Raw genomic sequence first — 23,866 nt, forward strand, 5'->3', positions numbered from 1 at the left:
GTCCGACTCTTATGTAAGAGCTCGACGGGAGAAAAAGCTGCGCCTGACAATCAACCTGTGGCGACACGGCAGCAGCTTTGAAAAAAAAAAAAGAAAATGACACACTGTCATACACAGACGGACGCTTACCCCGCATGGCTGGAAGATAAGCCCGTCGACTTCGTGGCTGACCTGGGACGTGAAGCTGCCTTCCAGTAGCTGTAAAACAGGAAGAAAAAAGAGGAGAGACAGATTCAGTCGAGCAAAACTGATAAATGAAAAGATGGGTGGCTGAAAGCTTTAGCCGGGACACACAGAATGATATTGATTTATAGAGTCAACTACAGCTTTTGAGTCTGCCAACATTACTGAGCCCCCGGAAAAGCGAATAAAGTATTGAGTCTCAAAATAACTGGAGGGCTTACTCTCGAAAAATCTGAGTTACTGAGTTACAAGCACAAAGTCAGATATCTTATTTTCATCCAGCCAGCCCCGAAACCGAGCAATAATCTCTTTGATTGATAATGCATGACTCAGAGATCAATATCTGTAACTTGACAGCCCAGGGTTGAGGACGAGAATAGCAGCAAATCATTAAGTTCCTGATGGCTGGGAAGCAATGATTTCATCTCTTCCATTAACACCGACCACCAAACACCAAAACCCACGGCTGCTGCAGAGAAAAGGAACCTCCGGCACCATATTAGACGAGGTATGCCCAGGAGACGCGGCAGGGCCACTGTACAACAAAGGCACATTTTCTACATCACGAAGCACGTCGGCAGCCTCGGCTACAACAGCGAGGACACAAGTGGCACTTTATCTAAGAGAGTGCTTTTCTTTTTGACCTCCCTTTCATATAATCCCTTGCTACCCCCCGTCGACAAAACGTTCTTACAATGGAAAATCAAGGGTATTGAAGTCAGTCGAGGATGTGTAACTTCGTAAAAAGTTTCCAGCCACTACATGAATAATACAATTCGACTAAAACCAAGTGAGAGTGAGAAATCTTGCACCAACTGTCTTTAATTCAGTTTTTTAAATTTACAATATTTAAAAAAAAAAAAAAAAAAAAATATATATATATATATATTTATATATATATATATATATATATATATATATATATATATATATATATATATATATATATATAAATTCAAAATCAATGATACTGATATATCGATATCTGCTGGTACTATAAAAGGGAGGTTGAAGTAGCTATTTGTAGTTTGCAGAGTGCCCGTGGACAGACACTGAACAAAACTGGTGATTCTTGGGTTAGCTCTCGCAAGTTATGAAGAGCACTCAATGTCACTGGAGACGGTGATAACCTCAGGAAGTGTAAGTGAATCATGTTTGAAAGAGTTACGGATCAAAGAAGGAATGTAAATACTGATACACTTCTCCCTTTTACCCTTACATTAATTCTTCATAACAGGGTTCTGCGATAAATTGCATTAGCATCATTAATGCCATTTGCAAGTGGCAGGACGGGCAAATAATCCCAAACACATCCTGCTGCAGCTTTTGTGCCGAGTTAAACAAAATGGAAATGGACTTGCAGGACTCTCATTTTCCATTAGTCTGATATATATAAACAACTTTAATTTGTCAGTAATTTAAAAAATGCAGATCAGGGGAATCGAACCAGCAACCTTTCGAAAACAGGACACTGTCTCTACCCCTGCCGCTCCACCAACTGTGTGGACATTAACAGAACTTCAATACTAGAAACAGATAAACTCACATAAACGCTGGGATTTAATTCCAAACACAAAGCAGAGAGGCAGAATTGTACAATGCAGAGAGTTGTGTGCAGTCAAGTATGAAGAGGCTTCTGTGGGCTTAGAAGGAGGAGACAATGTGATGATGCCAGCTGAGGTTAGCTGAACGCTCCGTCTTCAGTGTTATTTGAAAAAGGCAAGACACTGAAATCCAAGACCTTCGAATCAATGCTTTGAAATTGAACACGAGATATGAGATCACACCGCAAGTGCATGGTTACTCAACCGTGTCTCTTTCACCAAAATAAAAGTTTGCATAAAGTTTAATGTGACGTTGTGTACTTTGTGATGGATTGCCAATCTAAGCAGAGTTTGTTTCTCTCCTGCACTGGCACGAAGAGAAAAATCCACCGCTGCCGCTTGGAAGTTAGGAAATCAATCCTGAAAACGTATCACATGCCTTTGAAAATGTTGAGCTGTAATGTAATGGCAAATGCCAAATCTAATATATGATTGCACATAACCATGCAGAGCGGAATGTGTACACTTTTTAAAGGGTACACATTAACGGAGACTGCAGAATAACCATCGATTATCAGTTGCCCGCAGAGAATTAAGTACCTTCTCCGCAGTTCCTCAAGCTCCACAGAGTGTTCTAGAGTCTTTCAGCTAATTGCTTCCGTTTCGTTTTTGACAACTTTATGTCAACCTTTTAATGGCATGTGAACCAGTTAATACAGTTTGAAGACAATTTTCAGAAACACCTTCCTCCCAGAAATGGGAAAAAATGTTGAATGAATAGGATTTTTTTTTTTTACATGCTGTGGAATAATTTGCAGAAAATGATGAGTCCCTGGCAGTCACAGGAGCTTGATCATTATTTTGTGCTGTTATGTCAGAGGATGGATTACTCAATGTACCTGTTGTTGGGGAGCCCCCCCTGGGTCATACCATCTATTTGAAATGATGGTCAACACAGGAGACTACCACAAAGAGACACAAACTACCACAAAAGACACAAAAGTACTATGAGGAGGCATAAAACTACCACAGTGAGACAAACAAGGACTCCGAAGAGACACAAAACCTTTTAAAGAAAATCAAAATGACTAAAAAGAAACTGCAGTCCAATTTTGGTGTAATCAAAATCTGTTCAGGACCAGAGGAGGTCATATTTTCGTGTTTCCAATCGAGTAAAACATCTTTCAAGTAATCTTTGCTATTCTGTATGTTCATGCAGAGGGTAAATATATTTTAGGCAGACAGGAAATGGCCTTGGTCAATAAAAGAGAAAGCGAATGCATTAGTGCACTGCTGTGGATATCAGGTATCATATCCAAGCCATCAAGATGGACCACAGCAGATAGTGATGCATTTCAGCCGTACAGGAAGGTATTGAAAGGTGGAATAATGTTATTGTTCTTAGAGTGGCCTTTTAAAATATATAGTAAGTCGTCTCCTGGTCTGAATGAGACAATAAAATGAAATGATTAGACTTCAATTAACCATGCCTGCATCTCTTCACTGGCTGTCCACCTCTAATATTTCAATCGGCAGGCATGTGAGGCCATGTGAGTGTCTGTTGACTAGGAGATAGCGAAGTGCTCAGCAGATATGGAGACCGTCAACAATCCTCAGTGCCAAGACACAATCACAATGCAGGGGGAAGACAGACTGTCGTCATCTGTCCTCGTGCTCGCTTGGACACTGAACAAATTATAACCTCAATCACAAATAGAGGAAAGCGTGTAATATAACATAACTACATTTGTACTTCATGCACAGTGGGTAAACAGTTATCTCCACAGCAGCACTGCAGGCTTGTAAGAGACGGACTGTGAGAGATGCCATTTACTCGTGCATTCGGCCTGGAATAAGATCGAATTGGTCCGTCTCAGCTGCTTGGTCGACCTATGATGACACGCTCTCTCTCAAAAAATCTCTTTGAAGAAAAGAGATATTTCTGTGTAATACATCAGATAATATTTGCTGCAAAGGAGGACATTGAGTGAAGGTACAAAGATGCAGGCGTCACCTCGCATATGTCAGAGTTGAAATAGTTGAAATACACATATAGAGAAACTTAGGACACCATGTCTAGAATACAGAATTAAAAAAAAGAAAAAACATATGTCAGTCTTGCCGAGTTCTCCAGGGAATGGTGGAAGACAGGCCTATTTAGCGACTGTTTTTGAATGGCCAGATTTGAAATGAAGTGAAATAGTTCACAATATTTCACAATTGTTATGTTTAGTTTCTTTATATTTGATCTACTCTGAATATTAGTTTTCAGTTAAGTAAGGTGTCAGTTTATCTCTCCTATATTCCCCCTATTTCAACAGGCTGGGTTGAAGCTTTTTTAATTAGCGGGATAGTTTCTGTGCTTGGCAACAGACACAATTAATGAATGGGCCAATTAGCTGACTAGGAAGTATCAAAGGGACAGAATTAGGTTGTAAAATGGCGAACAAGTTCAGCTTCAGCAACATGCAGAATTTATTTTCTCATAAAACATTTGCAAAGCAGATTTAAATAAAAAAAATAATGAATTGTGCATTGTCTACAGTCATGTTTCTAGCATGCTATGCATCATGGCTTTCCATGAACTAAGCTTTGACTTGTGCTCTTTTAATCATGACATCTTATTGTACCCTCATCCTCTGCACCAGACTGAGGAATTACGTAATGTAGATATTCATTTGCTATAATTTAAATGAAGGTTTGCAGGTTTTTCTGGAAATTAGCTGAAATTCTGTACGACTTCTGGATGGAAACTTCAATACTGTTACTGTTATTTGTTATGGCACAGTTTACCCATAAAATCAGCCTTTAAACATACACATATTCAAAAGGAGGTCAGGTGGTTCACACCATATGCCTACAGAGGTTGGTATTTAGAACAGCCAAACTCCATTTCCCATAAGGCCTTGACTATCGCCACTCAAATGTCACAGCTTGCAGACAGTCCTCCAGAGCACGTAGAGGACTGAATGATGTATAGGTTTTTAAACAGCCATCATTACAGACAAAACTAGTTGTTTATTTGCATCATGTGTTCACGTGACTGGAGCATCTGGGCGATGCACAAGTGACTACAAGTTATTAATGTCGGTTTCATGAAGTAATCTGAGGATTGTCGCAATTTCTGCCTTTTTAGTGTCATGAAGCTGGAGCGACAAAGGCCATGCTTGTATGCCATGCCATTATTGTATTTATAATAATAAAAGTGAAAAATGTCTCCTTGGTGTCAGGTATGATAGATATTGTATGACTTTACTAGCTCGTAGTGTTCTTGATTTGGTGAGCTGTATTTAAGCACTAAATCCCTGAGTGTTGAAAAAGGTGTTTTCAAATAAATCATTGCAGAGGTATGAAAAAAAAGGAGAAGAAGAAGAAACGTGTGCAGTTTTTAATTTGTCATGATCCATTTGATAGGTCTATGTCTATGTTTTTGTATCTTTTGACACGTGAATGGAAAATAAGCACATATGAATAGGTGGCTGAAAAGGTTTCCTTACTTCTTGAATACAATCCAGACCTTCTGGTGCCACTTCAGCTCTCTGAAGTAAATAAAAGCTATCACAGGCACCTCTCCAGCTGCACAGAACTGGATTTAATAGAGGAAAAATACTCCGTCTGTCATATTCATACCGCTGATGATTTCCCATTTCCACAAATTGCTTTGAGGCAAAGCACTTTTTCTCAAAAGATGTCTCTCGGTAAAGTAAGAGAAGTCATCAGGCCTTACAGGAGCACTACATACATTCATGTTGCGCAACTAAAAAGTGGGCAAAAAAAAAAAAAAAAAAAGGCAGAGCAACATCAGTGCTCTCCAGAATGATGAATGAGTCACAGCAGATCACACAAAGCTTGACAATCATGCTGACATGGAGAAGGCAGATAGCCAGACTAAAAAGAAACGGTGTCTTTATGAGGGAACGGCATGTAGGCGGCAAGATCTGGGAGTTCCATTTCAGTTCACTTGCCATCTTAGCACACCCACCCACCACCTCCGTCGAGCACAGTGAACCCTGGAAGGAGAGAGATGAGCAGAGAGAAGACTTCCACTCACACATCCTCCTACAGCAAGGAAGTTCCTTGGAGCGTTAATGCAGAGAAGGGGCAGCGACCCTTTTTTTCTTGGTAATTTCTTTTTAGGAAGGAAACACAAGGATGTGCCGGGTACAGTAGGGTTGTGTGGGTGGAGGTGAACAACAAAGAGCCATTAAGAGATCAAGCTTTCATTGGAGACTCCAGGGCAGAGAGGGGACAATGGAAGTGCTCGGGGAGATGAATCAACCGCTAACATGCTTAGAAATGTCTTTCCCCTCGAGAGGGTGAATGTCAGAGTGATGGAAGTCAGACCATTTTCCTCTCCAGTGTTTTGGGTTTGGGCTCTTTTCATAAAACGAGTTAATGATGAATGATATCTGGCTTGGCGCAGCCCGGATGGCATCGGAATGACATGAAGCATGCCATTCACCTTCACTTACATGCTTTCCGTCTTCTGCATAGCATCGGGCGTATTTTTATCAGCCAATCAGCCAGAAAAATTTGCCATCGTTCCAAGTTGTCGTGTCGTCTTGTCATCCTCAGTGAATAATAGATAAGAAACAGTGAAATGGAGATCTGAAAGTTAAACGACATGAAATAAATGCTGCAGACACACTCCAAGGACTCACACGGCATTCACAGCAGTTGTGTTATGACACTTGAAGCATCGACCTCTTGTTGCTCCAGCGACAAAGCAGAAGTGGTAACAGTGACTTTTTTGTGAAATAACTCCGCGACTAAAGCAACAAAATGTAACTTCCCGGGGAAAGATAGTGATGCTCTGGGTTGGCATCCGAATCCGACCCAGCTGCCAACCCCAAGTGTCAGCATTTGACGATCTCCAACAACTTACATTATGTTGCTTTAACAGTTGTTTTCTTTGTTTTACAAATTCATTGGAAGACTATTTTCTTTTTTATTTAATTTGCCTGTAACATGTAAAATTTCTCCATCATAATTAACAAGACATCTTCAAATATCTTACTTTGTCTGACCCACACTACACAACCCAAATATGTTTAATTTATAGTGATTTAAAAACAGATTAAATGCAGTAACACTTTGTTCTACAGGTCTGGAAATTTCCTGGCAAGTAGGTGGTAATTAACAAGCGTATTGCAAATGTGTTTTCTTATTTGTTGACAAGTTTCACATCCAAGATTTTTTGGCAATTTTAGAAAAAATAAAAAAATGATGATAATGATTTCTTGATTCTAAACTTGTATAGATTAATGATCGTTTCAGTTCTAGTCAAATCCCTGACATTATACTTGGAAATGGCCGTGCAGATGCGATGCCTCGGTAGAAAAACCCCCGACTGTGAACGCATCCCATAGAAACAAACGAGCAAAAAAAACCAACCTGTCAGACGAGAAATGAAAACTAATCAATCCAGCACATTCAGATTCTGTGCTGATTTTAGTCCGTTCCAATTATTTTGTGAGGGCTGAATATAGGCATCAATACACCAGAGGCAAAAAACAGTCAAACTCAACTACAGAGGAGTTATCAGGAGTGACACGCTGACATATGTATGCGCATGGGAAACGTATTGAGGCCTATAGGCATTTGCTTGGAGGGCTTTTTGCGAATCTTGTTTTCCAAAGTCAGTTTGTGTTTACCTTTTACTAGATTTCTGATTCCAGTGATTAATAGAAATTTCTAGGCTGTGTTTTCATGCTTTGTTGCAACAAAGTGTCCCTAGTGGGGGAAATTATACTTTGACCTTGACTTTGAATGACCACTCTCTGGTGCGGTTTGGAATAACAAATTGAATGGCGAGAACCACGGCTGCTTAACTGGAATACAAAATAAGCAGAAATGAGTGGAATGAAGAATCAGTTTTACTCATTTCAACTCGGGTCGTCTTCCACCAGGTGACAAACCAGGATGCGGTAAAGGCTTATGGGAGAACTTTAGGTTTCCCGATTCAAGTATGTGCAACCAAAAAATCAAATGACTGAATGCTGCCACCACCACGACAGGTGTATGTGACGAAAACACAGCAATGTGCAAAAAGTATCCCGCTGTGAGTGAAGAATCTATTTCTGTAAGCTAAGAGCTCACAGATTGATTGGGTTTTCAGGTTGCCTACAGTCAGACTTTTAGCCAGTGTTTTAAACTTTGGGTTTCTAGCAGCGACAGATGAGAGAGACTATGACCTTGCATCATGCCCCATCCCTTTAGGGTGGAAGCAGTCCATCTAATTTGACTGGCGGTTAATGTGAGTTCGGAGGCAAATCGCAGCAGCTTGTATCAGTGGTTCCAATAGTATTTGCTATTTTCACAGTGCTTGTTTTCACCCTAAAGCGGGCGCGGTCGCTCAGGCGTAGGTCTGTTCTCATCTGTTAGCAATACCTGCAGTGAAACTTTCAGAGGTGAGCATTCTTTAAAGCAGCGTCAGCAGTTGGGATCTCTAAACTATTTATACTCCTTATGATCTATTAATGTTTATATGCGAGCAGGAAAATGCAGCATGCTGTCATTAACAAAGCAATGCTGTGGACCATAACAGCAGTACTTCCTCCGCACACCTGCACTGCTATTTTGCACTTTTCCATTCCTGGAGCCTTTGTGTTTTCCTGCTGTGTGCTCATCCTCATTGCTCTGAGGAGGTTGAGGTGCGGGGGCTGAATCAAAGGCGAAGACGATGGATTGATATTCCAGTCATACCACGGGGCTGTTGCTGGAGGCTCCTTTCAAGCCTAATGTGAATGGTCGTCTGAAGCCAGTGTGCAGATCCCTATTAAACGAAAAGCCCACATCACAGTGTGCAGGCTAAACCGCTGGCCTGGAGTCAAACTAGGTTACGCAGTCTGGCGAAGCTAAATGTCTCTGAACGTCTTATCTTTTGATGGAAACTGCTCGTTTCATTAAAAAAAAGAAACGTGATTAAGATTGAATTTTACACATTCATTTGTGCTGACAGGGAAAATATGAACCGAGACATTAAAACTTTGAGGGTTAAACTAATAAGGGAAGGCAGGCGACGGGAACAGACCGGGATGATGAGAAATACCAGCGCACAGCATGAAAATGAAATGTGGTATGAACGGAGCTTGTGGAGGAACTGGACAGGTGTCTTGATGAGTGGCTAGAATTAACTAGAACTCCCTGCTGTGAAATTAGCAAGTCATTCCAAACTGGCAAATACCTGAAGAATCAAGAAATCATTGCGCCGAAATTCATTATATGAGATGAGGCCAAGGGACGCAGGCGCCTCACGTCTTTTTTTAATTGAGCCATTTCTAGTTCAGTTTCAACATTTTAAATTTAACTCATCTCTCTGTCACATACAGGTACTGAGGCACGGCTCAGTGCCTCTATAAAAACTGGTATGTTAGTAGAACAGTAAAGTCTAGGTAGGCTCATAGACTTTATTATTCTACTTAAGTACCAATTTTCCCATACAAAAATCTATCACAGGACAAAACAAGATAACTTAAAGCACAACAGATATCGACCACCATCAACATGAGACCCCTCAGCAGCAGGTAGTGGACAACTGACTGCATCATGAACATAGTTGTTTGCATACTGCTTATAGAACGCATGAGTTGCTGGAGGATTCCAAGAATTTTTTGGCTTAAGCAACAATGGCAAATACAGAAAATGTTCATTAGAATTAGCTATGGATTAATCTGTTACTTGTTACTTGACTGCATAATGTAAAAAGTTACAGACCACAAAGTTGATGTTTTAAAATGTCTTGCAGTGATCGATCGCTATTAAGTTGTTATTTCATGTTCTGGGAATCGATTAATTGACAAAAAATTTGAGCGCTTACAGAAAATAAGATGTCTTTGAGGAGACAATGACTGCAATCAATAATGTTTGAGTAATATACATTGGGTAATTGGTTTTAAATCATGAGCTTAAGTACATCGGCAGTAAAAAGTAAGCACAGCATAAAAGGCTCCATTCATTAAATGTATATGAAAAGTATTCTCTGAAGATAAAGTAAAAATGACTGCAGACAGACGGGGACGGAGTAAAAAGATGGACATTAGTAAAAGCAATGCAAAACAAATAAACCATACAGGATTAAGTAATATTGCAGAGATGGGATTTTGGCTTGAGCAAGTTTGTGGCAAAGCTACAGTTCCGCCAGTTAGACACATCGACCACAAACGCGCAGCAGTGCCGAGCACAGCCCACACACTCAGACACATTGATACAGACAGCAGACAGACGTAGAGTCAGTGTGAAGAGGCAACAACCGGGAGGCAGCCCTGCACTGAGCTGCAACAGCATGCTGCTGTATCTGTGCTGTCCAGGCTACAGCAGGAGAAGAGAGAGCTGGGGCCGTCTGGACTTTGGTCTTGAAGGTGTCGGCCAACTGATCGAGATTTAGATATGGTTAAATAATGTGTTTTTCTGAATGAGATAGTGTCAAGAAATTGTAACAAACATATATATCAAAAGGGCTGCATGCGCGGAGGACTGCAACGGACTAATTAATCATCTACTCGAGGCACAAATTACTTTAAAAAAAATAATAATTTAATCGAAGGTGACCTACTCAAACTGCTTGAACAAACATATTTCGCAGTAACACAAAGAGCTCCGTTTCATCACATAAGACTGAGAAAAGAAGCAAATCTATACAACTGAGATGCAAGATCACAGGCTTGTTAGGTGCTTATAATCGACAAATAACTTCAAATCAACAGATTAATGAGCCTCAATCATATGTACTTAATTAATCAATATATTCATCCATCAAAACATATTTCAGTTAGTTTGTGTCGTACAAAAGTCACTTTTGACAACTCATTCTACAGCACGTTTGCCTCGGTGGAGGAGTGGAGTGAGTGGGTTCTGTATGCTGACAAAATCCACCTGTTTGTACCAATTGGTGCAGAAATACTGCTACTGTAACAAACAGATCCACATTCACATCTGGTATGTGAATTTACTCAACACCAGAGAGAGGTTGGTCCATGTTGTATAACATCTACAGCTAAGATCAGATTCTGTTGCCACAGGTATGCCATTAACACTTTTATCCTCTCTGATGAAATGGAACTACAGTATCACGTCCTTACACAAGCAGGGAAACAAGCAAAGCACAGAAGTGATTACAAATAAAAGAAATATTATAAAGGATGCGGATTTGAATTGCACTGGCAGCAGCTGTGCTGGATATCTCAGAAGGACTTATTGCTTGAGAGGAATGGAAGGCAATAATGTCATAACGTCACCACGGGTCAGACAAAAAAAAAAAGGGGCAGACAACAGACTAAAGGCAGAGTCGGTAGTCGAACACAGAATAAAAACAAAAGTCATAAAAGCATCTGAAGACAGACACCTGTTGACTAGACCCAGAGGATGCATGTTCCCATCCTCGAGTAAATCAACTCTGAGCCTGGAAGGCACGACGAGCGCTGGCAAGCAGAACAAATAAATCGAGCTGCTACACTACATCCACTTCTCTCTCTCCCTCCCTCCTTCTAGTGAATCAGACCTTTACAGTATAGATGTGCCGTGCATCATTCAATGTTGCATAATGTCTTGGAGGCTTTGAAGGCAAACTAAAAACTTTCAAAGCAACCGAGGTAAACAAACATTAGTCATCGGGTCCATGTCGTGTGTTCTTCCAAGCGGCATAAGCCTTTATACAACAGTCAACATGCTTCCCTCTGCGAGTGGGTGCAGCAGCTCGGCAGCGGCGGAAAGAGAGGATGCAGGTGATAAAGTGAAGCTTGTTTTTGAACCCAACCACGGGGGAAGGCTGTTTTACCGAGGCCAGAGGTGCAGGCTGATGAATGCTTTATTGCGGTGTACCTCGTAAACATTTCATGAGGACACACAGTTGAGCTGTGAGACATCAACCAGCTATCTTTCCAGCTCACCTACGGATTTCCTAAAATGTTTCCAGTATTAAGGAGAAATAAAAACTGTAGGTTTACGGGTCAATATGCCAAGTTTTTACATCACTGGCAAGCGGAAACAGCGAAGACAAATTTTAAGCACCTGTTACATTTGAATTCATATTCCAGCTGACCGGTAGGCGTAGAATCACCAGGAGCTAACTCAGACAGTTCAGATTCAGCTGAAAATCAGAGCTCGAGTATGACAATGGAGACAGAGGGTGTTCCTTTTCCATCTCCAACAGCTGGAGACTCGACAGCTGACGGAGGTGTGAGGTCAGTGAGCAACAAGGAACCTGCAGACTGACAGAACTCAACTAATGAGACATGCTGTCATGGAGCAGTTTCTTTTTTTATCTGGCCTGACCACTAGCAACCTGCTCAGACAGGAAGAGCACTGAGACTCTGACTCATGGATCCGGGTCTAACAACAACAGGAGGACCACAAGAGGAGGCCATTTACACACAGACGGGGGCTGTTAAGGGGAGGAAGGTGACTCAGGGGTGGATAAAGCGTCACGTATTGTCTCGGTCACGTAATTGGGATAAACACTTTGGCCTTCTGCACAAACCGACGTTTTCCTTCGATAAGAGTGATGATGGAAGGGCTTCCTACCGCCCGAGACGCAGCGCGCATTCTGGGATTTCACCTCGTCTCTGCACTTAAAATGTTAAACATTTGAACCTGGATTCCATTTGTGGTGACCTTTCCAAGTGCAGTCAGTTACACCTTATCTAGAAAGGTTAACATGATAAAAGCTACCTGGTTTTGTAGATATGTGGTGCTGGTTTAATGAAAAAAATAAAGAAAAAAGTGCACTAGTCTTTAGTATAAGTTTAAAAAAATTTGGTACACACAGCAGATGAGGTGTGAGAAGATATAATAATGTTGGTTATGATCTGCAATAATTCTCCACCCACAGGCCTGTTCATCATGTATTCACAATGGGCAGAGGCAACAATTAACACCCCACTAATATCAAATATAAGCCTGTTAATGAGCTTCATCCTAACACCAAGCCTGGCTTGGAATCAGATATGTCGATGAGGAAAACGCACAACGTGGAAACTGAAATCAGGAAGTGTCTGTATAGTTTGGAAAAGATTATCGAAGATACTACAAGACGGTCTCGATCACATTAATCGACAGAAGGGAAACCAATGTGGTCGCCCGTGCAGCGACAAATGAAGGAGACAAGTCAGACAGGTCACAACAAACATCACTATTTATTGGCTGAACATCAGTATCAGTCAATATTGGCCTATCGGTAAATAAGATGGCATTGACGGATTGTAGTCCTACCGATCTTTATCCCCTCCCGCCCAACGAGAGTCAGATCCCATAATCAGCCACTTTAACAAGCACGTTCATCAACAAACAGAGCATCACTTGACGCGCAACTGGCGGACAGGCCTGCTGGTGATCAGATGCATCTTAGCGAGCGAGTAAGAGGACACAAATGGACAGGGCATGTTTGACACGTTTGAGGAGATTCTGGAGGAGACGATGCAAAAAGCTCAAGCAGGAGGGCGTCAAAGCCACCGAATAGCTTCATCTATATTTTACTGCTTTCACATTAACGTTTAATTACGTTGATTTATGCTTTGCAGAACTGATGATTTTGTTGGGTTAAATGGTGAAAAAGTCTCCTCACTGAGTAGGTAGTTGTAAAGCACACTATGAGGGCTTTTGAAGCATTCATTTCTTCTTCAGTCTTTATTGTGTGAACAAAGGTTATATCATATCAAAGGTGGTTTTATAAACTTGTATGACAGATAGTGTAAAGAATGACTTTAAAACAGCTCAGTTACTCTTTCATAAAGAAGATTTTATTTGTTTCCTTCATACAAAATGGAGAATAAATAATGACAGCAAAAGAAAACGAGAAGATAATGTTCTTTTGAGGAAAACTGCAGCAGCAAAGCAGTTCTCTGTGCAACATTAACCACAGCCCATCATACTACATAGGCAACTTATGCAGTATCAGTCATATTAGTGTTCGAAAGTCCTAAAACTATCTCACTTTTCAAGGAAGTCAGTTCTTTTGCCCATTATGTATTCAGTACATACGCTACACCTTAATCTCACCTGCTTTGAACAGGTTGGAGCGCCGTGAAGAGACTTCAGTCTGGCAAAAGTATCTTGATAAGTACTTTTAAGCCCTCTATCCAAAGTCAATCGAAAAGGGCATTAAACATAACATCTAATCTCGGGTAAGAAACTCATTCTTCCACCTGCAGCCTTTCTCTCCTCTCCTCACCAGCGTCTGGACTCCTGGGAGGAGCCGGGTGATGGGCTCGGGACAATTGGAGAGACGAGTCTCATTAGGGGAAACTTTATTCAGTTTAGGTCTAATTTCTTTAGAGATATGATAAATGGGCAGGAGAGATTAGATATCTCGCAAAGTGCAAAGACAAATTAACACCATCGAATTTCCTTTTGTCATTTTAACAACATCTAATTGTGACTATTAAATCTGGACACGCCATGAGTCACATTTCATTACTGGATGTGCTGCAAAATGTCAGGCGTGCTCCAAGAGGGTGTACCTCACCAAGTGATTTTATTGTCCAGTGTTTTATGTGTAACAACTGAGAAGATAATTACTCCAATTACACGTCTTCTGCTTTGGAGAACGATGCATTTAGTTCAACCGCACTGTGTGGATACAACAGCCTGAGCTATATATAGAAGAAAAATGTGGAATCTAAATAAAAGACATTTCAAATTGTGGGGGAATACAGTGGTGCAGCGATGGACAGTGCGAGAAAACTGATGTATATCCTGATGTGTATGTAAACATATTCTAGAAGTAACCTAAAATAAAATGATGAACCTTAAAATGAGATTATTCACTTCTTTAACCACTTGGGTTAAAAAATGTTAAAAAAGATGTTGCTTTTGGTCTTGTTTTACCTATTCTTCCTCTTCTCCTTTCTTCACTCTCTTCTCCCTCCTGCTTTTTCACTCTTTCAATGGGGTTAAGGAAAATCATGTCCTCATATCTACTGATCACTATCAAAGGCAAACTCAATTTGAAAACAGATAGGACAGGCAGTAGGGAAGCATTTATTAATGGATCAAAACGTCAGTTGCAACTTTACACTAAACAATTGATTAATAAATGGTATAAAGCATGTCATGGTTTGTTTACAGCAAAGTTACTATGAACTTATTAACAATAAAATTACCATTTATTAATGATGGATATTATGAATCGATACTAATAAAACTCATTATATACAGAACCGTTTCAGCTCTGTGGTTTTACTGTGCAATTTTTTGGATTCATCCTCGATGTCACTCGCCTAGCCAACGCTACAAACAGTTGAGCTGTGCATATCCTGGACTGAAATCATCAAACACATTAAAAAAACAAGTTGGAGTTGGATGAGTTGTGGGGCTTCTTAAGCTTACTCTCTATGGAAATTGCAAATATCATCTCCCCAAACACTCATTTCTATAATCCCAGAGGGAATATGAATTTCTACCTCATAAACAGATTTTCCACGGACATTGCCAATTCGGCTGCCTCCAGCGAACAAGAAACTGACAACAAGTCCCAGTCTCGACTTGATTTCGAATTCCTTGAAAGAAACACGCAGATCCCTGCCAAACACAATATTTGTTCAATTTAAAAATGTCGATTACCAGAGGAGAGAATTCTCATCTACAGTATGTACTGTGGCTGCCGACCGTATAATACTGTGTATATTTAATGCGCAGTGTCAGCAAGCCCCACATCATATTAAAAGTTTTTGACAAGTGCGCTACACACTGAGAAAACAAACTAATTCCCTTGTTGGCACTGGTAAGTCGATACAGAAGCTTATTTGACAGTCAGTTTTACCTGCGTAAATTCTTTGCTCATAACAAAAAGGGAAACGTGTGCAGCATTCGAATCAGGGATGTAGAGCTACAGCACACTGCATGGGCGTTAGTGTCTTTAGAATTAAATCAAACCTTTCTATTGTTAGAAGTATTCCTACATTTTATGATTCGAATTCTAGAATCAAAATTGCTTATTTTTCGATGCACCACGAAGAAGGTGGTGAAAAGGATTTGATGAACATCGAATAGAGTGAATAGTTCATACAGCCACTCCAACTATTACTGTGATGTATAGAGCTGAGAGTGGGTAATTACCAAGGCATCAGGCTGAATGGATCTTGATAGAAAGGATACTTTCAATAGTTCCCATCAGGAGACTGTTTGAACTTAACACTTTCCTAATTACGTCAGTCTAACAACATCGGGTAAATGTCACCACTTGAAGCAAGCCATGCTGAGCACGGTGTCAGGATCGTTCCCGCCGAATAATGCTGCCTCACTCGAGCATCGCACAGTAACGCCTGGAGATTGGTTGTGATAATGCGAGTAAACACTAACCTGTGAAATAAACAACATCTGGTTGATCCATGTTGATATCAAGACCGCATTAAATTCCACATGATCACACTATTTTCCTCATCCTGGCTCCGGGTCTTACTGTGCGCGAGGGACACCATAATGCAACCACTGTCAATCAAAGACGATCGACAGATTCCCTCAGAGATATTAATGATTATTTAGACAGGATTTATTAAAGGTGACCATGAATTAATCAGCACTGTGTGATAATGTGAATTAATTTTAGAAGTGGATGTAAACGGCCACCCATCGAGTATAAAGGGGGTGATAAGGGTCACATAAAATAATAGCTTGTTTGTCAAATCACACGGGCATAAATCCCATCCCACAATCTTCACTAGCATGACATGAAGTAGCTCTGAGGACTCCCTTGGTGCTGCAGACCCCTTGTTGTTTGACTCTAACCGTTTTATTTAGGTGTTTTACATCTTTCATAATTGTCTGCAAGTACGGTGAGTTGCAAGGGGCCTGGTTCGCAATAGATGCATGACAACAAATCCACCAATGAAATCAAAGAACCCTTTTACGTTGAAGCATTTAGTAATTGTACAGAACTGAACATGAACATGCAGTCAGCTGCAGAACAGACACCACCAACTGTGTTATGGAGGGCCATTCAATTCTGAATTATTTTCTACTCAAGATATATTTTGTCAGCCAAGTCCATTCAACCTACACAAAAGGGAATTTCCCAAAATATATAATCTAGTTGTCCCAATGTACAATTTGGGTAATACAAGAAGGGGGCTTTGTGACATAATTGAACGAGTGGAGGAAGCACAGAGAATAAATGCTCCCCAGTTGGTGGGAAATGGCGGCATGAATGTGTAAGTGCCTGAGATGGAAAACAGCAGCCTAGCAACAGACAAAAGCTGTCATACAAATCCAGCTTTTGTCTGAAATATCCCTAAAAGGAATTTCTGGTCGATATGGCATGAAGTGGAAGGTTGTGCAGCTTCTGAATTAATGAGCCAGATTCCAGTTTCCCTCTTTTAATGTCGCACACAACAGAGATATGACTGTATGGGGAGCAGATGGCCCCTGCACAGCACAATAGAGCAGTCAGAAACCAGACGTAGTTAGAGTGACTTCATTTCTAGAGTATCTTCATCAGCATGCCCCGAAAGGGTGGGTGGGGGTGATCCTTCATAAAGGTTCTTAGAGGAGTACACAGCACAGGGTTAGACCAGAGGTAACCCAACTATTCATGCCGAGATTCTTCAAAAGGACAAAAACACCGAGATATCTGTGTCGGCAGGGGAAGACATGCGACCACAACACAAGAAATGTCTACAACTTCACCTCCTCCGTATACTTTGATCATCTGAGAATGCGCTGTGCCAAGCTTTCCGACTGATCTTGGCCTGAGCAGAGCATCAAATTAATTGCGCTCTGACCTCCTACGGATCTGATATTAGCGCACAAGTGCAGGCCTTTGAGGAAGGCTTAACAGCGATTCAGAGAATAAAAGCCTTGCTGTCCTCAGCCTGTGAACAGCACAGTACTATAACCTGAGGCATGATTATTTATTCACTATATGACAAATACAAGGGATTACAAGTGCTAGGAAACATCCGACAAAATCAATAAAGTCATGTCCTTTTCCTTTATCTAATGCAGTGGTGTCAAACTGATCCAGTAAAGGACCATGTGGCTGCAGGTTTTCATTCCAACCAAGCAAGAACACACCTGATTTGGATCAGCCAACCAATCAGCCAACCAAGCAAGAACACACCTGATTTGGATCTGGTGTGTTCTTGCTTGGTTGGAATGAAAACCTGCAGCCACATGGCCCTTTACTGGATCAGTTTGACACCACTGTTCTACATGATCCTAGTTATACCTCATTGTGTATTCATACATGATGAGACGAAGACGTAGGAGGGCACAATCACTGTCATCTGAACCTTAATATACATGGAGGTGCCAGCAGCAGAAGGCTCAATGATGCACCAAGGTAGTGTCAGGGCTACCAGACGAATTATCCACAGAGCAGTGAATTTTGGGGGGGGCAAAGACGATGGCCCAGGATGGACGATCAGGCGGCAATCCATCCAGTCAAAACACAATTTAAGTTCTTTGGCTCCTCCAGGAGTTACTGAGGTTCCCGTCATTGTCCATAGCAAATGGTCCACCAGGAATGTGCTCAATATTTTGGTCGAGATTTTGGACACAGCAGAACTAGATGACAGCAGTCCAGAAAATATTATCTACATCCCCAGAAGGCATTCCCTAACTTTACGACAGAGAATGATTAGCGAATATATGGAAAACACGTAATGGTCCCTCCAGTGTCCTCTCAAGAGTACCAAGCTGGTCCCCTCCTCCGCAACAATATGTGCTCCTTATTCCCCTTACTGAATCAGAGGTTTAAAAAATAGCAGCTTCAAGGACTACAGCATAACTTGGTTCCCCCGAGAGACAGTTTTCACAGGCAAAGTCCAGCATGTCTAAGCCCCTGCCTTTTTCTGCAACCACAGTAGCACATGGCAGTGAGCACATGGCTAAGACTAATCAGTCCCAATGAGTACCAGCCCCGTCACCAGGCACCCGCCTGCCAATTCTGTCCCACTGGCCTGACTCCCAGAGGGGGGCTGCTTCCTTATTCTGGGAGAGATTGTTCCTTCTGTTACATGGTGGTGCATAGATCTTTTGATTTCTCTTGCTCTCCAGCCAGGGGCGATTTGCCTCCAAAGACCCCCCAAAGAAATTCTGCCCTGGAAACAACTGCTTGGAAAGGTAACTGGGTCGGTCACACATTTCTCTTGTAGACTCAGAATTTGGGGCCATCTCAATTTATACATCTTTGTGCGCACAGCAGGAAAGGGCTGTACGTGGCACTCATCTGCAAAATAAATTGGGAGGAAAATGGCCTGGAAAGCAAAACGGACGCCTTTGTCCACCTTACCTTGCGTGATGCATGAATGTCAAAGAAGGGTTTATTTCGGACACTGAAGGGCTCCTTGGTTTTGTCAATCTGTCCAGTCTTCATCTTTTCCATCCGGGGAGAAATTATCTCCTTTTCGATGCATAACAGCCGGATATTGAAATCACACTGGCCAACAGGCTGTCCCTGAAAAACACCCCAAAAAATAATCAATTCAGTCATCTCAAATTGTCTGTACAGATAAAATCTCTATTATCTTAAATTAAAAAAACAACATTGAATATAGTCTTTATATGATATAGTAACATACAACAGTAGGTAATAATAATGGTAACACTGTTGAACGTAGAGCTTTAACACTTTCCAGAAGTGGAGAAACAGACCTATATACCACTTTTTATGCAGCTGTATGTTTGGAATCCTTTTCAAAGCCTCACATGTGACAACATAGTGTAACTAGTACTGGTACTGAAGATCATAACCTTATGACACACACTAATTTGTAAGAGTATATATGGTGTCTCTGTCAGTCCATTGGCCACAATCATTGCACTTATTGTGGATGGCTTATAGAGAAAATATTTTCTGGTTTTCCCTGTGACCTGGAGGCTGCACTGCTTCAACTCTCTGTGATATACAGTGTTCTAATGGACAGATTACCTGTAAAGTTACTGCTAAATGATATTAGCTCATCTGACATTACATCTTTTCATTTAGTCTCAGAAACTGGGATTTGTTGCGATAGTGGGGGTGCCAAATCTTACAGATTAACAATTTTTAACTTGTGGTGCTTTAAAATAATATTTTATTGTTTCTAGGCTACATCAAGATACACAGTAAATATCTCAATATTTCAAAATCTACTCAAAATCACTTGCTAACAAAGCTAACCTGGGAGCCAAAATCTAAATTTCATTATTTTTCACCAAATAACCTTGATAATGATATTGTGCCAGTGTTGTAAAAATGACTTTCATAACATATTAACAAATCAGTAATGTGGTCATCATGATTAAGTGGGTAAAGGCAAGTTTTAGAACAAGCAGAGCCCTCTGTAATAGAGCCTTAAAAATCCAGAAAAGACAACACATACGTCACATCACAATACAATAATATTAACAATCTAAGATGACAACCAATGATACAATATCAATATTTTGCCCAGCCCAACTTATCAACAATTATCAACAAATAAAATTGGCAACTATTGCTGGCTTTCTTTGTCGTCTATGATATCAAACTGAATATCTCTGGGCGTTGATGTGATAAGGTTATCATATGTGTCTATGTCAAGGAAGGCTAAAGGGAAATTAAGGGGATTTAGCTTTTTGGGATATCTTGTGTACAATCAGTTAGTAAATCAAATAAACAGTGTATGAATCCATAATGAGAGTGAGTGTTAGTTGAAGCTCTAGTGGGGGCAATAAAACCGTGGCACACAAAATAACATCATCAGCTGCAAGTCTCCTCATACAGCTCTTGTTTATAGCTGCACCACAGGTGTGCAGAATGCAGGTGCGTACGGTCAGTCCTGGACAACAAGACCTTGACATTAGCTGAACTCATGGGAAGAACACAGCACACTGTGCAGTGGAATCAGTTTCTTTTGTCACTATGACAACAGCTTTCTCTCATCACTGGCCAGCCACATGCGGTCGTTCTGAGCAGACAGGCACAGCAACCTGATCTACGACTGCCTCTCAAACAGACAGGGCCAGCAAGGCAGAGCAAAGGTGCAACCAAACCCATCTGGCGGACCACTGTGGCTGCGGTGGAAAAAATTCAACACTCCAGTTCATGACCTTATTACTTATTAACAGAGAAGCCTGGGTGGAAAATTACAACAGCCAAGTAATAAATTTAACAAACATGGCAATATGGCGACTTTAAAGAGTTTAATGGTGGAGTCGGAAGAATTGTGAAGAAGCTTGAGCTTCATTGACAGATGACTCCTCTGTTGCTCAGTTGACAAAAGTGATTAAAAATAATGACTCACTTTTATCCACACGCAATAAACGAAAGTGAGAAGTGAGAATTGAAAAGCTGCCAGATGGACGTGGACTGAAGGCATGACAACGATCTGACATTTCATTTTGCTCACAAGTTATCAGAGTATGAAAAAGGAACTCAGCAAACAAGTTATCTTCATTGTTTGTGCCAAAGAATGAGAGGTGAACATTATCCACATCACCTGGCCATGTTGAGCCTTCCATGCACCTCAAATGACTTTTCATATTTCAAATCAGGATCTTCTTGATCAGTTTAAATCAGCAAATCTTAGCCACTATTGCTGCCTGTTAACAACTCTCCAACAATCTCCACACCCATCTCTATCCTGTCATGGTTTTCCAAGATGAACTTAATTTGATTTATGGAAAACCGTTTCCTCAGGCCATAGGAGGCCCCTCAGAGCAGAGGTCCTCAGGGATCAATTTTAGGGCCCTTAGTTTTCTTTATTGATGTAAATGATCTTGACTTAATGAAGCATATATTTTGCATGCTGTTTGTTTCGTTCAGGCAATGATTAGCAACAATTTAATCATTTCAGATTTAATTTCTCCCTTGCATCCGATACTTTTACCTGTAATGTTTGTATTAACATTATCAAACTATATGTTAATCATTTTCTCCATTAATTGTTTTGTCTATAAACTATCAAGTGAAGATGATGAAAATGCTTCCCATCAGCGCAAAACCTGAAGATATTCAGACGACAGTGAAAGGCATTATATACTCAGTTGAGAAGCTGTAACCATGTGACTGAAACAATTCCTATTATAAACTGCTGCAGATTATTTTTTTGGTTAAACGCCTGACTGACTGCTGCAATTCTACTGCTGATCTTTCTTCAAGCTGTGTGTCTAACACTGAAGGCGGCACCAGACAGACCTTCAGCCAACCTCTGGCTTCTTTTGCAATTTCCAACATTTTCAACATTTAACAATATAACATCGTGTGTCATTTTTACCCTTTAAAAAACACGTTCATGTGAAATGAAAATAAAAAATTACATACTGAACTATCAACACCTTTGTTGTTGCTACACAAGCGGTTTATGGATCAATATTCCCTGATCTATATTTTGAGACGCACTGAGCAGGAAGGTGTGACTCGGGGGCATTTGTATTCTGCTCTGTTACTGTTTGGTAAAGGCCACGTCCTTTCTCATGAGCTTTCCATAGAATTATTGGGCCATGGGGGGGAAGAGAAAGATTGAATTTGTTTTCCCTAATGGACAGAAGAAGCATGACCAACAATAAAGATTAGATGCAAGTGCTAGACTGTACTGTATCTTACATGAAATAGATATTTATCACAACAAGAAAAAAAGAGCACTGCCCTCTCGTGTAAGTTTAATGTCAGGCCTTATAAAAGACAGCACAAATATCTTGAACCAATCACTTCCTCCTATATAATGATAGAAAACATGGCTGTGTCTGCTGCGTGTGGTGACACTAGAACATACAGGGAAAAAAACAGCCACTGATGTTCTTTCACTCAGTTTGGAAATAAACTGCTTTTGTTGACGGATTAAATCTGAGCGCTAAAAGAATGGTGCAAAAATCAAGATTATAAAACGATTGACTCCAGTTGTAAAACACACTCCAAAGAGCTCAAATGGTAAGAAAATAAACCTCAATTAACCATCAAGATCCTTTTTCAAGTAAAAAAAAAGGAAAATATTCTCTGGTTCCAATATCTCCCATATCTTCTGTTGTACGCCTCTGCGCACCAGTCAATGGGCAGTTTTCACTATTTTCTGTCATTTTCTGGACCTTTAACTGTTTTAATTACTAAAGAACACAATCAGAAGATTAATCAAAATCATCAGCTGAATCCCTCACATAATTACTTAATCCCCATGAGCGGTTGCTAGCCCAAAATAGGTAAAAGGTAGATGGGACCCTGGGCCACTGGGATCCCGGCATTGCCTTGTGTCCGCAGAATGCATGAATAGGCAATTGTTTACAACACAGTAGCTATAAAAACTTGATATCCGGGCAGCATGCCTGTGACTTTGCTGCAGAGTCCGTCTTACTTGATTAATGCAGCCTTCACAATTTTATAAGGACAATTTGGCGACTACAAATAAGGTCAAATTGCAAACAAAAGTTTAAGAAACTATTATTGAGGCGTCACCTTTGAGGACTTGTTTTTCTTTTAGGGTGACTACAAGAACGCACGCACAACAGTCTCCTGGAGCAACAGCTGGTATCATGTCCCACACGTTCGGCACCATCTGTCAGCTGTGTCATCGGGACAGAACAAGATGTAAGTGTGGATGATTCAAGGCATGTGCCGTCCGCGCCTGATCGACAGGAAAGCACAGCAGATAAGAATCTTGCTGATCCAATTTTACCGGGAATACAGATCAATTATATCAGCGGAATAACCCCGTCATTGCTGCCGTCTCTTACCATAAAAGATAACTTGTGGCTGGCACTTTACGTGTTTGTGCTGCACCACTTTGACTTACTGTTATCACTGGGGGTTCTGACAAGACCAGAGCCAGCATTTCAACAAAGCTTAGCACATGATTTTTGGCAAGCAACAGCAAGGGATCAGATTTGATACAACGGCTACCAATCTATGAAGAAATTCCTTGATTCTGCTTTGATACCAACAGTGCAGATTGCTTCAGGATATCTCTGCCTGTATAGCTTTCAAAAACTACGGATGGACTGATAAAGTTCATATCATCATGTCAGTCCACTTATACACATCTTCATCTGTAACTATTTCGATGGCAGAAATGGACTTTAATATTCACAGTTATGACTCCTTAGAGTATAATGTCATTGTGTTCATTATATTGGTCCTTTTCTACAGATATGACATGTTTTTACAGTTGCTCAGAAGAGACAAAACAAATACTAGCATTGTGATTGGCCACTGTTGGGGCGGGGGAGGCAGGTGGTTGCAACATCACCGCTCA

At 40.8% G+C, this 23,866-nt stretch overlaps 1 protein-coding gene across 1 annotated transcript in view; it reads right to left on the reverse strand.

The window, feature by feature from the left end:
- The window catches only part of rngtt (RNA guanylyltransferase and 5'-phosphatase), a 97,378-nt gene that overhangs the window by 35,881 nt on the left and 37,631 nt on the right, over positions 1-23,866 (reverse strand). The window contains exons 11-12 of the mRNA XM_037086750.1: positions 18,952-19,116; positions 130-198 (exon numbers count right to left, since the gene is read on the reverse strand). Of these exons, the coding sequence (XP_036942645.1) occupies positions 130-198; positions 18,952-19,116 (234 nt within the window). The remainder of the gene's footprint in view (positions 1-129; positions 199-18,951; positions 19,117-23,866) is intronic.

Source organism: Acanthopagrus latus, chromosome 22, assembly GCF_904848185.1.
Source record: "Acanthopagrus latus isolate v.2019 chromosome 22, fAcaLat1.1, whole genome shotgun sequence".
Classification (NCBI taxonomy): Eukaryota; Metazoa; Chordata; class Actinopteri; order Spariformes; family Sparidae; genus Acanthopagrus; species Acanthopagrus latus.